The following is a 17,095-nucleotide window of genomic DNA, read 5'->3' as shown; positions in this document are numbered from 1 at the left end:
AAATAATACCATGCTATATGTATTAATTTCTTGTTTTTTCAAGTCTGATCGATTTATGTGTAAAACTAATGTCTCCAGCATGAGTTGGGTGCAGAAATTAATTTTCACCTTACTTATTATTGAAAGGTTCATATAAATGTGGTTCACAAGGTTTTAACCCCACTTAGGGCTTTGAGTTTAAAGTTGGTTCTGCTTTTGACCAGTACTAAACAACGGCTGTTGCAGTGTCCTGATGATGAATACCTCAATAATTTAGGTGAAGATTCCAATTTTATAGATATTTTGAAGGAGAAAGCTGAAGGCTCTTACTCCTTGTCTCTAGCTCAGGCACACAACATTTAGAAAAAAAGATTCATTATGTTTTTTCTTTTTTCAAAATTGGATATATACACTGAAAGAGCCAGCTAGCTGTCTAGGGTTTTTCTCGTGTCATTTTACTAGACATATATATGTTCTCTAGAAACATACGCGAGTGTGTGTTTTTTAAAGGTAAACATTCTTCTTTTTTTCTTTTTGGTGTTTTGAAGGGTAAATATTCTCTCAAAGGCTAAATAAGCAACATTAGTTGCATGCTAGCTTTTCTCTTTTCCTTGTTTGGCAGGAAAATACTCTTAAAACATATAACACATACACAAGACAACAACCTAAATGGGAAACGGTTTAGATACTACAATAGTAGGCCAGATTATTAGACTAACTGGACCATATACTATTTCTAACTTGCAAAGGACAACGAAGGAAATTAAACTTGGATATTAGTAATTATTAATTAGAAGCAACTAATAATTAATCTTCTAGTGCATGTACATATATATGAGACATTGATTAATCATATGCATGTTTTTGGAGAAGCATATGCATCCTAATTTTGTGAAACAACTAGCATATATAATTAGACAACTAATCAAACTAATTATTAACAGTGTGAACTCACACACACTCCAAATTGTGCTGTGTGCAAATCTCACTGCTATCTGCCTGTGGTCCCTCTCTTTTCTTCCAGCTAAAAGTTGAGTGGGTGCATTTAAGAGCCTAAGTTTATGTTGGTCCCTCATCTATTGCGCAGCTAGGGATCTATCATCTAATATTTTTTGTTTTTTACTTGCAGTTGATGTAGTGTTATTAATAGCGACAAAAATATTATACTATTTATTTTGTCACTTATTATTCAGAGTGATCATATTGAAAAACAGACAGAATATTTTCATCATATAACATTTTAAAAACAGACAAATAAAAAAATGCATTTTGTAATTTTAAAGAAAGATATGTCTATTGAAAATAAAAAATAAAGGAGAAATTATATTTGTACAATAAAAAATGAGAAAAATGTAAATTAGATAAATGCTATACTAGAGATAAAAACAAACGAATAACATTGTATAAAATGCTGTATAAAAATAAATTTTTAAAAAATTAAAAGGGAAAATTAAGGGAAAGAGGAAATTTTTAAAACGCTTTAAAATAAATTTAAACCATGGGTAGTTAAGATTTTAAATTAAGTGAAAATTTTAGTATAAAAAATAAAATGTAATTAAAGTTAAATTTTAAGAATTTTAAATCTTGACATAAAAAATAAATTTTGACGCAAACAAATATCATCATAAAGTGAACAATTAATCATTTAAGAATTTCAAAACATATATAAATATAAATATTACATAACAGTGAAGTCGCGTATCATAAAAATAAAAGAATATTAAGGCTTCTTTACTATTAAAAAAATGAGAACTTAAATACATTTATAATATAAGAGACGATTAAAAATACATCAATTCTCTAACAATTTATGCGGAATTTTGTTTACTTTCTTAACTATAACGAGGAATTTACGACGGGAGTTAATCTAGTAAAAAATGATAAACCCCTAACAAAATTGTAAATTGCAGTTAAAATACCGACTACATAAAAAAAAAAGCACCATATATTTAGTATCTGATACCTAAGTAAATTTGTCTCTCACAAAGGATAACAATGCATTTTGAGAAATTTTTTGTTAAAAATATCTATTGTTGCTAAAAAGAAAATCTTTGATTTTCTTTTCTTTTTTATTCAAAGAAAACTCAATGTCATAAATGAATGAAAAGTATTTCTTTTCCTAACTTTTATTTTGTCACTATTGGGCTAGCTTGCACAGGCAGTCCTAAATCAGTCCGGCACTAAAACTTTTTATAATTAATAATTAATATAAAACAAACTCTTAATTAATTTAGTCTTTTAAAATTTAGTGTATTATTATATTATTTATTTTAAAAATATTCTATTTGAAATTAATTCTTATGTGGCCTCCAATTCTTTGATGATTTTAGTCATCCAATTAATTTTCAAAAAATATAAATATATCATATTCATCTTCGAAAGGAATTAAAATAAATGGCAAAGAAAAGATAAATTTTGCAATATTTGTATTTAAATTAAGGAGTAACTTAGCGATATAAATTTTTTACTAAAAATTAATGTAACGAGACTCCAACTTTGAATAACTAAATTAAAAATTTACTTAATTGTGATTATATTTGTAACACTTAACAATAGCATTATTAAGACAATGATTCATTGTTCAGCAAGTGGTGTAAACAAATTCAGGAAGTCAAGATAAGCAATTTGGTCGACGTGCCACTTGACAAGGACGCCACATGGTCAAGGTACATCGAAGATTATGATGCTGTAAAATTCTAACCTTTTTTCTTTACAAAAATTCTCAATTCGATGCAACATTATTATTCCTTTGCAGGAAAAAAGGTTGAAGTCGAAACTTGAGGTCATATGCTCACTTGATCAACATTTAAGACTTGTACGAAGTTTCTATTTCTGCTGTCTCCTGCATTTTTCTTCTCTGTATGCTGAAAAGTTTTTAACATTTGACGCACAGCATCCTCACTTTCCTCTCTCACGTAAGTTCATCTGGTAATCTCACTTTTTATTAACACCAGCTAGCCTTATTCTCATGCTTCTCATCTTTTCAGTGAAAATCCTAATTAACTGCACAATTTTTCCATCAAACCCTTGCTTCTGCCTTCGATTCAGTTTCATAACTATCAATTGAGTGAGTATATATTTGCCCTAATTTTGGAACAGCATATATAGCATCAGTTAATCATGTAGAATTGGTAAAGCTGATTTCAGTGTAGAACTTTCCACTATTTTTGTTTCTTTCTGACCCTTACTTTTCACTCTCTAATTTGTGAATCTCTTCCCAAAATACGCTACAATTTTAGCATATATAATTTGTTGAAATAAATTAATATTAAAACAAAAACTGCATAGTATATAATAAGACAAAAATGTTTCTGGTATATTTATAATTAACCTTTTTATTTTCCTCCATTGTTTATCAGATCGGGTCGGTGAGGAGAGCGAAAAGGTTAGTTTTATTGGATGATATCAAGAATAAAATTTATGAGATAATTAAGTAGCATGATGATTGAAAGTTCAGGTAAAGTTCATGAAGCCAAAAATCAACAAGAGGGTGATGATGATAACAACATTAAAATTGAGAAGCTCTTGAAGGCACGACCCTCCACCTCCTCATCATCAAGATCATGGTCAGCATTCAGAAATCCAAGAATTGTGAGAGTCTCACGTTCCTTGGGAAGCAAAGATAGGCACAGCAAGGTTTGCACCATTAGGGGACTGAGGGACAGAAGGATTAGACTTTCTGTTCCCACAGCAATTCAGTTATACAATCTTCAAGACAAGCTTGGATTCAACCAACCTAGCAAGGTGGTAGATTGGTTGCTTGAAGCCACCAAATCTGATATTGACAAACTCCCACCACTTCAATTTCCTCACTGTTTTGCTCATCAGTTTCACCAGCAAACCCTACTGCCAGGTACCTCTCAGTTTTCTCTTGGAGGCTTCTATGATGCTGCTAATAACAACTCCACTTTTATTAAGGATGGGGGAAATCAAAACCGCCTCACGGCAACAAAGTCAACAAGGTATTGGGATATAGATTCACTAAATAATGGTAAGGAGTTAGCTGAAAGTGTGTCAATCTCCCAAAAAGGACAGTTCTGGATCAAAACAAATGAACAAGAAAACCATCAAGGTGGAGGAATTGGTGGTAGTAGTACTACTACTCATAATAGAGAGGATAATTCTTCAGTTCATTATAAGCTCTTCCCAATTGGGACAACTACTAATAACTCTTATTTACCTGGTTTGTTAAACAATGGCATGACACATAACTCCTACCACCATTCTGAGCCTTCAAGGCTATCTTTGTCCCACTTTGGAAGCCATGGATTGTTTCCTTCACATGATTCCCATCAAAGCAGTGGCATTGGTGTGCCATTTTCGTCTTCTAATTTCTCTGGAGCATCATCTGGTCCCCAATTGCTTTTTTGTCCAACTTCTGCTACACCATCTGCTTTTTACTCGGTGGAAAGTGATCCAAGACAATCCAACAACAATGTTCAGATCTTTAGCTCAAGTTCCCAAGTCATGAAGCGTCTTCCTCTCATCCAATCTCTTCATTCAACCAATTCACCTATTAGTCGGCGCCTTCCGACATCATTTAGCTCCAAGCTTCTTGATTCAGATAACAATGATCGTAGCCAACCAAATAAGGGTACTAGTTCTCGTTCTTGAATCAGTGCTTAATCAGTGCTTCGGGGACATTCTTCGCAACAATTATTCAAGAGGCTAATGCACATGATTTAAATTTTCGCACTCAGCGCCGTGAATGTGAGTTTTGTAGGAATGGAAATGCTATATATATATATATACAATATTTATGTTTGAACTTCGAAGTATTAATCGTTGTGGTTGCAGCTATTAGATACCTTGTTGCATATTAACCATTGTGAGAACGATGTATTATAAAATAACTGGAATAGTGTTCATGTGCTCATTGTTAGAGATATAATATCAAATTATTCGCGTGTTTTTATCTAATAGTTTAAACACTTATGGTATATATGGTATTAGCTTAAAGTCCCTATAACTTACTTCAAGACCAAATACTTAGTGTCTCGGGCAGTATAAAGGTGTAGTAAATCTTAAAATTATTCACGTGTTTTTGTTTAATACTTGAATTCTTTTTGGTTCATGACACTATGACACTTATCTACATGTGCACACCAATTTAGCTCGTGTCGATGTAGTTTAAATTTGGACAATAATATATGTTTTTTAATCTCCCACGATCTATAAAAATAAACATTTTATCTACATAAGCTAATCCAAAACTCACCCTTAAAGTGTGTTTAAACTCCGTAGAATAGAAAGTTCAACTTGATATAATTGTGTCATGAGTAGGCTATCTTACCGATTTAATCTTTTATAGATTGAAATTCTCTTTTCATGTGTGCTTGTGCTTAAATCGTAACTGAAAGTTGGGTTGGGAAAAGGATTACATAACTATATAGAATAAGTTAGATAAAGGTGTAATGTATAGATAAGTGAAGCCACCAAATGAGAAAGGACTACTGTTAGGCCAGTGTACTTAGAGGAAAGTCGTTAGTGCCAACTTTAAATGGGTAAGAATGCTAAGAATCTCATATTTTGGGTTGGGGCGGGGTACCCTTGTACTCCATATCTTTCATTAACATATTTTGCATTATTCAAAATGCTATGAATCCCATATTGAGTACAAAAAGATGCTTAAACTGGTACTTTTGAGACTCTCGCATCTAATGAGCCAATCTCATATGTTACTCTTTATGTGTAAGCCGTAACTGTACGCAGAAATGTGTTTGGCATGACACCATCTTACAGAGCCTCCAATAAGCTAGAATTCAATTGCGATATCACTGTATACTGCACGTAGTGTAGCTTGAAAAGGGTACAATTAAATAAATGTAAGTCCAAGACAGCTTAGACAAGTAATTGATGTTGGACTTACATTTAAATAATTGATGTTGCTTCAACTTACATTTATCACACGTAGTATAGTAAGGTTTAATTTGGAACCCGCCATATGATTAATGTAGCTTGATCAACATATAAACAATTAATCGATGTTGCTTCAACTTACATTTATCACACGTAGTATAGTAAGGTTTAATTTGGAACCCACCATATGATTAATGTAGCTCGATCAACATATAAACAATTAATTGATGTTGCTTCAACTTAGTACGGACGTACTCTCTCCTACACACTTAAAAGTCCTCTCATTTCATTTGTGTGTGTGTGAATATATGACAGCTTTGTGGCTAATAGAAGCAGCTCTTATAATCAGAAATTTCCAAATGATTTCCAAGCGTCGTCTTATTTTATTTGTTATTAATTTAACGTCGATTTTGAACTTTTTCTCCTAATATTATTGCTTTTCTGCTCGATTTGACTAAGGAAAAATGTTCAAAAGACACGGCAAATCAATCCTAATTAAGAACGCTTCTCTCACTAGTACACATGCATGCACTCACATTTAAACTTTGTTAGAATTGTTATTTTCAGAATTGATATATGAATGCAGAGGCTAATAGTAAGTAGCTAGTTATATATGTTAATATATGTATGTGCATTAAATTTAGGTGTTTAATTTCGTCGTGCATTATGCACAATGCAAATTGGTTTCTTTGGACAAACTGTGACTTCAGACACTATGCATTAAAAGGTAAAATCAAGTCAGACTTTTGTATTCTGAAAGTAATATATATATCTTGAAAACATTCGCAGATGGAGAATGACAAGTATAATTTCCCATATATATATATATATATATGCGTGTATGTGATGATTTTTGTCTTGCAACTTTAGGGGATGGTTGGTTATTTTGTTGGTTTGTCATAAATCTGTTCTTGGTCCTGATGCATGGTTCTTTTTCTTTACTATTTAAATGCCACTACTACATGGAACAGAGATGAAAAGACTAAATAGATTGTGCCTTGTTCGGAGTTATGGTATTAAAAGCTTGTGCGCGCATGGCTAGAGGAAGATTGTAACTTGTAAGCCAAATACCTTTTTTAAAAAAATAAATAAAAAGGAGGCCAAGGCTAAAGGCTTTCTCAAACTCCACTAAAAATTAAACCACTAAATAATTATATATTAATAACTTCATAAACCTCGCATTTTAACAAGGTTTAATTAAATCACGTTGTTACAATAATTATGTGGAGAATTATAACTAAGCAGTCTTATCGTCGTAACTATAAGTTGAGATCACTATATTAATCACACATATACCGTTTACTTCAACCAAAGCTCACTATATAATGCGTTCCAAATTAAACCTTACTATATGGTGGCTGTAAAAAAGAAAAAAAAACTCACTATATATGGTATGCTCAAGTATGGGGAAAATAATTAAAAGCTGAAAATAGGTGCAAACTTAATTGGTAGTATCTGACCCTCAGAATTAAAAAAATAATAAAATAATTTTCTTAATGAAGACAACTTTAAAAAGAAACTTTTAGAATGATAGGCCTACATATATTTACTTTTATTTTTATTTTCTGTTTTTAATTTTAATTTACAAAATTGTTACTTTGTTTTTAATTGTCTTTTATTTTCAAAGATTTATGCAGAAATAAATGAAAACAACTTTTAAACTTAAAAAATTATTACACAGATTTTACTTTTAAATTTAATACACTTATTTTTAACTTTAAGTTTAAAATACTAAAAGAATAAGACTAGTAGGAAACAATTTTTGGAGCCTTGTCAAATGACTTCCTGGATAATTTAATCTCTCATGCATGCTACAACCATGCATGCCGCGCGACCCAGACATATAATAGAGACAGAGACAATGAACAAAGGCTTATGGAGGTGCAACTAATTACATAGCCCCTTATTAAATTAATGTTAATTGCCAAAGAAATTAAACATCTATATATAATGAACACTGAAAATTTAGAAAAAAATACAAGATGTTACAGCCCTAATTAAGCTGTATCTATGTGTGTCTCTTTGTGTATATATATAGTGGGGAAATAGGAAATCCTATCTAGCTTCCTTCATATTTGTACCCTCTTAAACAGCATATTGATGAAGGGCATGGAACTGATAGAAGCATCCTCCTAACACAAAGTGAAAAGGTGAGAAAATGTTTTCGAATCTGCAGTTTCTTCTGACCATGAAAAGGAAGCAACATAAAATCACAAGCAGAGGTACTGATTTTGAAAGCAGTCTCTCCAGCCTGTAGACAATAATAATATATCACAAGATCCAAGATAAATTAAAGGAGACTCAGTCATTGCTGCATCGAAGAAAAAGACCAAAAGTTTTATATGCCAGTGGTCCCGATTCTGAGGTTTTAAAACTAAAGTAGAAAATGGGAAGACAATTCATTAAGACGAGGCAGTTACATTTATAGATATACGATTTTATTTTCTCACAGAAGTTAGCAGTGCCAGTGGAGTTTGGTGTGTCACGTTACCCTCCACTTAATTTATATACTAGTATTGGCTTAGCTCAACTTGCAATTAATTACTGCACGCACGCTCATAAAGATTCAATAAAAGTAAGAAAAAGAAATCGGAATTAAACGAAACTTAGGTAACTATAGTAGTAGATATGGTAAAGGTTTTGTGACTAATTTGTAGGAATTTGTTATTCAATTAAAAAAAAATACTAATATTAAGTTGTGAAGGTTAGAATATAAGTATGAGGTAAAATTTCATATCGAATAAAAGTTTAAAAAGTTGAGTACCATATAAGCGAACAAAAGATCTGAGTCTTAAGGTTTTAAATTAAAGTGTGTTGTCAAGTTTTCTTATGTGATTGTTCACGATTCATTGGTGTAAATCTTTCGGTGTGACATAGTATGTGTTTGGTCCTAAGTTTTGTTCTTCTAGATTCACGCCAGATTCAACACTATTGTGAGTAATTTTCACTTTTTTTCTTTTTTTTCAATTGGATGTGAAAAACAATCCATATGCAGGTTAACGATGTTGAACCAAACATATGCTAATAGTGTTGACTCCAATCAACACTAATAATTTCTGCTTACTCCAGTGGTTGTGTTGAGGTATCTGGTTGGATGGATTAGGCCTTCAAGTCTAATCTAGAACAATTAACCCCTAGCTTGACATACTCTTGAATTTAGTGTGTATAAGTTTCTACTTTGATATCGAGGTGTTAGCTTAATTGAAGGTGAATGGACATCTCGTCCAAAAGCATCATGTATAAGTTGTAATGTGCTAGTTAACATGGCACTTGTCGTTTCATGATTGGATGTCATTCCTCAAATCTCATAGAATCAGTCATTGTGTTGTGCATCTATCATAACAATTTAAATCTTTGGCTAATCTACCATTTTAACTTCTAGTTCTGAGATTAAAAAATAACTCAATTTTATCATATAATAAAATTGTTTATAAATAACTTCTCATTCATCTTTCTCCTTTTCTCTCTACAACCTCGCGGAGCACCATGCCTCCTTTGCCAGTCGCGCCACCAGCGTGGCATAACTTAAGCACGAACCCCCCCTCTTGGAATGTGATTTTTGTATTTCGGTGGTACAACAAAGTTCAAAGGTAGAATTAACGTGGTCTTCAAAAGTTTTAATGGGTTCCATTATTTCTATTCTTTTGATTTGTGATGCTTCCGGTTGGTGGTCATTTTGTGGCCTTCATAAGTTAGAGGAGTTTTTATTATGGCTGTGTGGTTGTCTTGGGCGATAACTATTGATGTTGGTTCACAAACTCCCTTTAACGGTGCATCACATTTCCTTCTCTACTACTGCTGCAATGTAATTTTGATGGGTATGAACATTCGGTAGATGTTGATATTGCTGCAAATACTGTCATAGTTAGTCTTTGGTGGTTTTGAAGTGCAGGTTGTGTCTTCCCTTATGTTTGTTTTGTTTCCCTTGTATCAGTGCACACGTTCTTCTTGTTACTGCGCTGAATCTGACTTTTTTTTTTGTGATTCTTGTTATTTGGGATTATTTTTTTTAATTTGTGGCGGTTAATAAGTTGCGTTTTGATTTTTACATTTTTTATTTATTTTTTTGGCAATTTGTATCATTTTTTAACCCCAAAAATATCAGAAAAATACCACATAATATCAGAATCATCCAAAACCTAGTTCCAAGTTAAAAAGTAGTAAATTATAATTTTATCCGAACAAAAGGCAGATAAATTTTTTTAAGGGACTATAACCCAACTTTGATAATTTTAGCGAAAAATATATTTTTCCCAATTTAAAATAGTGGAGGACCATTAATTACTTTTTTTACATACCCAAGAGCTCAATTGACTTTTCTGGGCTACAAGGAGCCCAGCCCATTAACACATTCTCTTCGTTTTTAGTTGTTTCTCGATTGATTAAATTCAAGCTGCGCGCCTCACAAACCAGAAAATAAATAAATAAAAAACTGGGCACGGTAGAGTATGAACGACAATTTGTCATTGTGTCCCGTAAGGAATAATACATAAAAAATTATAAAACCGAAAAGTAATACAACAACAGAAAAAGCCCCCGGCAAGGATCGAACTCGCGACCTTTCGCTTACGAAGCGAACGCACTACCACTATGCTACGGAGGCATTTTGATAAAAACTTATTAACTATTTATAAAGAACTAGTAAATTATAGATTCTATACAAAAATTATATTAAACAAAGTGAAATGACCTCACTCAATAAATGCTCATTATTAGAGTTTATCATATAAATTTTGGACAAAAAATGTATAAAATAAAACTAGGCCTAATAAATTTTTATTTTAATATTTATCTAATAAAACATAAACAAAACACACATCGATTTATTTCTATATTTTATAATATGTACTCTTTTTTATTTGATTTAAATTACTTTAACGCAATTACATATTCATAACTTAAATTTAAAATTTCTGATTAAGCTGAAACAATATCATGTTAATTGATTCAAACACTTGATAGTATAGTACATACTTTCTAATCTCTCTAGCACATATTTTTATTTTCTATAATTAATTTTATCTTTCCATTAACTGTTAAAAAAAAAACTCCAAAAAATTTATACACCATTAGTTCTTTTGAGTTCCTTCTAGCTAGTGCTTTTCTGGTGAAGTTGAATCTATACTCATACTTATGTATGCCTTCAGGTGAAGATGACAAGTGCAATCAGGAACAGTATTCTCATTTGCATGATTTGGAATTTGATTTACCAATGCTTTTCAACAAGAATGCATTATGTACAAGATTTTATTGTAAAAATAAAAAAGAGACAGAGATTAGACCCTTTTGTTATTCTAGAATATAAATTCTTTCAAAAGGCACACACATTTGTTTCTGCAATTTCATTCTGGTGTGCAACTTCTAATATCTTCATGGCAAGGAAGTTGGTGGCCTTACAGAAGCCAAACTCAAAGATGGAACACGTGTCCAAAACGAACTTTTGAGAGTACTTATGGTGTAAAATCCATGGCAAGTTACTTGCTTCACAACTTAGCAAAAATAGTCAAAGCTCTTAATCTGCAAACTTTTATGGCTTGATACAAAAATGTGTGTCAATGAACAAAATGATGGATTAAGGATTCGCGAAAAAATGGAACAAACAGAATGAACCACATTCCAAATAACTACCTGTGCTTACTGAACTTCACTCGCAAACTAGCCATTTCATCAATCACAAACTCATCAATTAAATCCTTAAATATCAGTCTCTCAACATCCAACACAACCCCAGGTAATTCACCAGGGAAACCTGTCCAGTTTTCTGAGTGACACATCACATCTTCCCTTAGCATACTTTTCAGTCCATCCCCTTCATCTTCTAAACTGCAATCTGGCTTCACATACTGAAGTTTTTGTACCTCAAAGCAAAGTTCTTTAAGAAGTTTTTGTGCACTGACGAATTTTGTTGCGAGTCCATTAGGCTTCAAGCATGGCTCAACAAACGAGCCTAGTTTTTCACCAAGAATCTCATTCACAGCATCAAAGATGAGTTTCCTGTGCCACTTCTCTGTATTTAGCCTCATGTAAGCAACTTTTCCAAAGCTGCTTTCATCTTTCGAAAGCAAACTACTTAACTTGGTCTGCTCCAACACAAGGAATAACTCAGGGTTAATGGGATGACCTGATGAGTGATGTTGAAATGTCAGCAACTCAGAACTCAAAGCTCTCAGTAATAGACCTGAAGCTAATAGTATTTCAGCAATGTATCTGTGGTCTGGATTCGTATTTTCACAAAGGGAAGCTATGTAGTCGATTCTAGTTTCATCATGACTCGAGTTTAGCTGCCTAAGCTTTTGAATAAGGCAATCTACGCTTTGGAATTTCTTGCGGTTGATCGTGTTGTTAACGAAGAAGCCATCTGCAGGGTTCCAATGATCTGTATTGTCATTTGCTTTATACTCTTGACCATTATCAGCTACAGAAATAGAGCTTATAGGTAAATAGTGTACAGAAATGAATAAAACTTGCACATTATATATTAGATTGTTACATCATTTAAATGTGAAAAATACAAATTAAAATTTCTTTCTTTAGTGAATACTTGTGGCTAATTTTTCAGAAAATACATATTATGCCTATGGCACCTTAAATTGATGCTCATCACAATTGCCTTTGAGTTATTTCAAAAATAAAGTTGTAATCAATCTCTTACACAAGGTACCATTTCAAATAGAAAAGGACCAAGAGTTCTTTTAGACATAAAGTTGTGATCAATCTTGGGATGGACTGACTGTCTACACCAAGAATTTGTCTTATTTTATTGGACTCAATATGAAATATAGTCATCAGGCATAACCTGTCTTGGTTTTTTTATCGTTATTTAGAAAACAGAAATATTACCTTTAGGAGCATTGGATTTACTCTTTACTGGGGATGGCATATCATATTTGTACACTGAGACATCATCAACTGAATCAAGACTTGGATGATCTGAGGCATCTGTTGCAGGTTCTGCAATTGACTCATCCTCATCCCACCTCAGAGTTGATTTCTGCAAAATTAAATAAAATATTTATATCAACTGATAATTGGAAAATGTTACTACTAAAAAAAATTAATTTTCTCAGACAGTTTTAATCAGAAAGCTTGAATGAAAAGAGATCATCATAGTTCTAACCTTATGCGTTGATCCTGAAACCAAATGCTCGTTAGCCTTCATAGAACGGAATTGGCTATCAATAGTATCATCAGATTGTAAACTGCTGGTGACTTCAATATCCATCTTTGAGTCAACAGTGATACTGTCTGATTGCAAAGATATTTCATCCCACTGACTACTTAGACTTCTCAATTCATTGCTAGTCTCACTAAGTCGGTCATCACTATACCATGAATTAGCAACTTTAGGTCTTAGTTTTCGACTGGGAGAACCTGATTCTGTTGTCTGCTTGCAGGACTGCCTTCTGGGATTATTTGAATCTGATGGTGGGGTAGGCAGGCGAGATTGCTTCTCCGACTCTAAATTCTTCTGTTGCATTCTCGGGCTAACAGATCCTGAATTCTTCACCGAACTTGGGCTATTTTCTTTTGGAAGTTGTTTAGACCTTGGTTGGGATTGTGCTGATTTTATAGTCTTGATACTGTTTGCTTTCTTTTCATTAAAACTGGTAGAACCATCCCAGTGATTGTTTTTACGAGACTGATCCGTTGCTATTTGATTGGAAGCTGTCCCCTTCTTATCATGTGCATGTACACCACCACTCTGAAGTTTATGGGAATCAGAGATTTCACCAATTGGAAAGACTGAAGAAGCAGAAATTCCACTTTTCTCAATAAGTTTTCCTGGTTTCATGATCACAATTGGTGGTTCTATAGCCTTTACAGAGTCAGTTCCCCTGGCTGTTTGTTGCTTCACTGACATAGAATTCTGAATAAGGCTCGGATTTAGTTCATAGTCTCTTTTATTTCCAACATTTGAAGCTTGTTCTTCTTTTCTGGTCTCTAACAGCCCCTTTACTTGCATTGCTTCCAGTATCCGTTTGAGAGCTCTGAGATCCCTTCCAGATTGTTTAAATTCAAGGTCCTTCAATCTCTTCTCAATCTCACTATAAACTGAGAGAAATGAATCTGGTGATCTTTCTGTGGCTTTTATGGCCCGGGAAGTTAGTTTCTCAGAGGTTTGGTTTCCATCCTGCTGCTTCCATGGTGCTAGTTCAATGGGAAACCTTGAACTTAAGGTTGGTTTCACAGCCAAATCAGGATTCTTCCATCGTGGGGAAGTTGTGTCTTTCAATGAGATTTTAGGAGAATTATAAACTCTAAGTGGCTTGATGAGTCCATTTTTCAAAAACTGATCATTACCTTGAGTTGAGCCAGTTTCACTCAAACTTGACTTAGTATCACTGGCCTTATAGGATTCTGGCAAAGCTTCCAAGCCCATTAATTTTGCTACAACACTAGGTGGCCGGTTCTGGGATGCTGACCGTTGTTGTTGACTAGAAACGTTGTCAACTGAGGTGGAGGCACCACCTGTATTGAAATTTCTTGAGAAGTTACTGGGTTTTGAATCAGAGCCACGTGCGTGCCAAGAACCTTCCCCACTGTCCAGTGAATGTCTAGGAAGCTCTTTTAGCTTTGATGGGCATTTGAAGGTATCATGTGATTCAAAAGTTGTACCACTTGTTTCTCTTCCATCATAAGAAAACCGAGGAGCATCCTTTGAGATGGAATGCCAATGTCCATCTTTTACTTCATATGATAATCTTGGAAGTTCTTTAGCTTCAACATAATGCCGAGGTGCTTCTCTAAGTTTAGCAAGGACTCGCAGGGACTCCCTTAGATCAACAGGAGTTTGTTTTCCATTGATGAATTGGGAGGACAGCTGAAAATGTCTTGGGGAATTCCTTTCTTTGGATAGTCCTATGGCCTCCCTATACATAGAGTCCTTCACCACATCCCTCGGATCAAGGGGCTGACATCCTAAATGGGGAGGGGGACTTGTTTGGTTCATAACTGGCTCCCTCATAGGACTTTTAGGAAAACCATTCTGGTCAAAGGGAGCGTCTGCTTGAGCTTTATAGTCCAAAGAGGACATTGATGATGAACAAGAAGAAGAGAATGAGGTTCTTGATGATTCTGTTGAAATTCTTTGTTTTTCACTCACACCCCTTATATTCTGCAACAAACTCACCAAGTATCATAAGTTTAGACAAGACGGTAGTTTCATTACATTGCCCACACAAGGAAAAAAAAAACACAATTTAAGCCACTGAATTAGGAAGGAATAAACAGAATACAGCAAATCCTGAAACAATTTTGAGGAAGATAAGCAATTCTTAGCCTTTTTACATTTGACTCCTGTATATGGTACAAATTGACTCAACCCAAATTTTGGTCTGGTAACAGAACTTCCATTATCCAAGAAATTTTAAACTGTAAAACAGTATATAAAATGTTAAACGGGTAAAGGAAGGTTCTTACAGCTGCTGATTGTCGTTGGGGTATGCTATTAGAACCTCTTTCCATGTTGTCATGATTGAAGTGGGAATTACCTATAACGAAAGCAGAAATGTTAGATTTGAATACTCTAATGACATGGAAACATAAGGCCATAAGGCCAAGAACCAACACTAAGTGGTGCAAAGGTCATGAGCTAATCATTTCATGGAGACCTAATCTACTACTACATACAAAGTATTCAATGAACTTCAATGCTTGTTAAATGAGATTATCACAAGCATGTCATCTCCATGAATACACAGCAAACCAGCAGGCACTAAAATTTGAAAAATTACAAAACTCCTCCCACCTTCCAGTATTCTGAACATATGAAGAAGAAAATTGAAAAGGGGCCAACACAGACAAAAGGAGTTGAAACCTACGACTCTGACATGAGATTAGAATCCTTGTGATAAATCAACCATTAGGAAACAGGACTACTGATAAAAAATATATTTGGGATTGATGGTGGGAAAATAGAAACGATAAAAGAAAAAAAAAAGATGAAATTATGAAAGCCATTCTCACATAAACTAAATTACCTAAATTGAACATTACCTGGAGGAAGCCTCTTCTGGGTAACGTGGCGAGGAGGAATAATATGGTGACGATCAAAGAGTTGGGAAACCCCAGTCATGCATCCTATCTGCTTTTGCAAATCTGTGTTGTCATCTGCTAAAGAATGCAAGAGCTTTGCTGCCATATCTACCTCTTCTTCTCCAATTAAACTCAACTTCCCAACCACCACAATCAATTACAATTACTCCTCTTCATAAAAGCTTCTTCATTTGTACTCTCAAATCCACTAACACAAGACAACAATGCAAAGTGCAAGCACTTTCTGATAAGGTTGCAGATTCTATTAAGTAATAATTAATATAACATAGAATCCGGCATTTCAGACAGCTCACAAGGGTCCTTACATAGTCCTTACCATCCAAAAAAGTGAGAAAAAAAAAAAAAAAAACAAATCCATTGTGCTTACAGATATAAAGGAACCTCCTTTCTCTTCCCTTACACTAAGAAGTTAAGTCCAGGACACGGTTCATAAGACAACTACGAGTCAATGGAGCAGGTTTCCACATTTATGTTATAGAGTTCCATATTCAGCATCCACAAAGAGGTTGGTTTTCCATCATCAGCTACACATAAACAATACTATTGCTAAATTACAGGGCCACAATAAATATTTGATGCAAGAAAATTTTAGTTGATTTCATCAAATAATATAGAATTGGTTCCTTACAAAATATGAAAGAGAACAAATTTTGCCGACTGAATTGCATTCCCAAAAATCTTGCAATTAGGAGTTATATTAGCATTAGGGTATTGGTTTTACCAACCAAAAAAGGCAAAAAAAAGAGCCAATTAATACTGCTTAATATATGCACACAAAATGCAGAGGAACAAAAACACACACACAACAGCTTAAATCACCAAAATGAAACAAGTTCCAATGAATTTCTGCAGATCCAAGAAGAATTGTATTAATGTTTTCTCAAGTCTCAACAAATGAAGAATCATGAAAATGGGCACCCAATCTGGTCAGAGCTGGGTCAGAAAGTCCATGTTTTTTGGTTATATATAATTTTATTTGTAAGAAAGACAAAACAAAAAATGGTAACTGAGAAATGTTAGTGGGTCAGTTCAGTGGTCCTCGAGACTCAGATATCAATCATGTCATTAGACTTTTTGTTTCTCTTCCCCGACAACCTAGGTTACGGTACTATTTGAGTAAAAATAAATTTTAAAGAGAATTTGAATTAAATATATTTTAAAAAGTTTTTAAAATATTAACATTTTATTTTTAAAAGATAAA

General features: G+C 33.5%; 2 protein-coding genes and 1 non-coding gene across 7 annotated transcripts; 1 reads left to right on the top strand and 2 right to left on the bottom strand.

The window, feature by feature from the left end:
- The first annotated feature begins 2,714 nt into the window (after positions 1–2,714).
- On the top strand, positions 2,715–4,901 carry LOC114411793 (transcription factor TCP5-like). 2 transcript variants are annotated; one of them, XM_028375494.1, is made up of 3 exons: positions 2,715–2,894; positions 2,967–3,046; positions 3,339–4,901. In XM_028375494.1, the coding sequence occupies exon 3, from the start codon at positions 3,418–3,420 to the stop codon at positions 4,591–4,593; it is 1,176 nt and encodes a 391-aa protein (XP_028231295.1). In that variant the 5' UTR covers positions 2,715–2,894; positions 2,967–3,046; positions 3,339–3,417; the 3' UTR covers positions 4,594–4,901. The 2 variants fall into 2 exon arrangements, with proteins under 2 accessions (XP_028231295.1, XP_028231294.1); XM_028375493.1 differs by lacking the exon at positions 2,967–3,046.
- Positions 4,902–10,369: 5,468 nt separating this feature from the next.
- On the bottom strand, positions 10,370–10,441 carry TRNAT-CGU. Its single transcript has one exon. It is a non-coding gene; the product is annotated as a tRNA-Thr (tRNA).
- Positions 10,442–10,999: 558 nt separating this feature from the next.
- Positions 11,000–16,842, bottom strand: LOC114411792 (protein LONGIFOLIA 1-like). 4 transcript variants are annotated; one of them, XM_028375490.1, is made up of 7 exons: positions 16,523–16,841; positions 16,262–16,418; positions 15,835–16,081; positions 15,259–15,329; positions 12,956–14,953; positions 12,679–12,829; positions 11,000–12,253 (listed from the first exon to the last, which is right to left on the bottom strand). In XM_028375490.1, the coding sequence occupies exons 3-7, from the start codon at positions 15,977–15,979 to the stop codon at positions 11,463–11,465; spliced, it is 3,156 nt and encodes a 1,051-aa protein (XP_028231291.1). In that variant the 5' UTR covers positions 15,980–16,081; positions 16,262–16,418; positions 16,523–16,841; the 3' UTR covers positions 11,000–11,462. The 4 variants fall into 4 exon arrangements, with proteins under 4 accessions (XP_028231291.1, XP_028231292.1, XP_028231289.1 ...); XM_028375491.1 differs by having other exon boundaries at positions 11,000–12,196; positions 15,835–16,418; positions 16,523–16,842; XM_028375488.1 differs by having other exon boundaries at positions 15,835–16,418.
- Positions 16,843–17,095: the final 253 nt, after the last annotated feature.

The sequence above is a fragment of the Glycine soja genome, chromosome 5, assembly GCF_004193775.1.
Source record: "Glycine soja cultivar W05 chromosome 5, ASM419377v2, whole genome shotgun sequence".
NCBI classification, from domain to species: domain Eukaryota; kingdom Viridiplantae; phylum Streptophyta; class Magnoliopsida; order Fabales; family Fabaceae; genus Glycine; species Glycine soja.
This window is presented reverse-complemented; position numbering and strand designations above follow the sequence as displayed.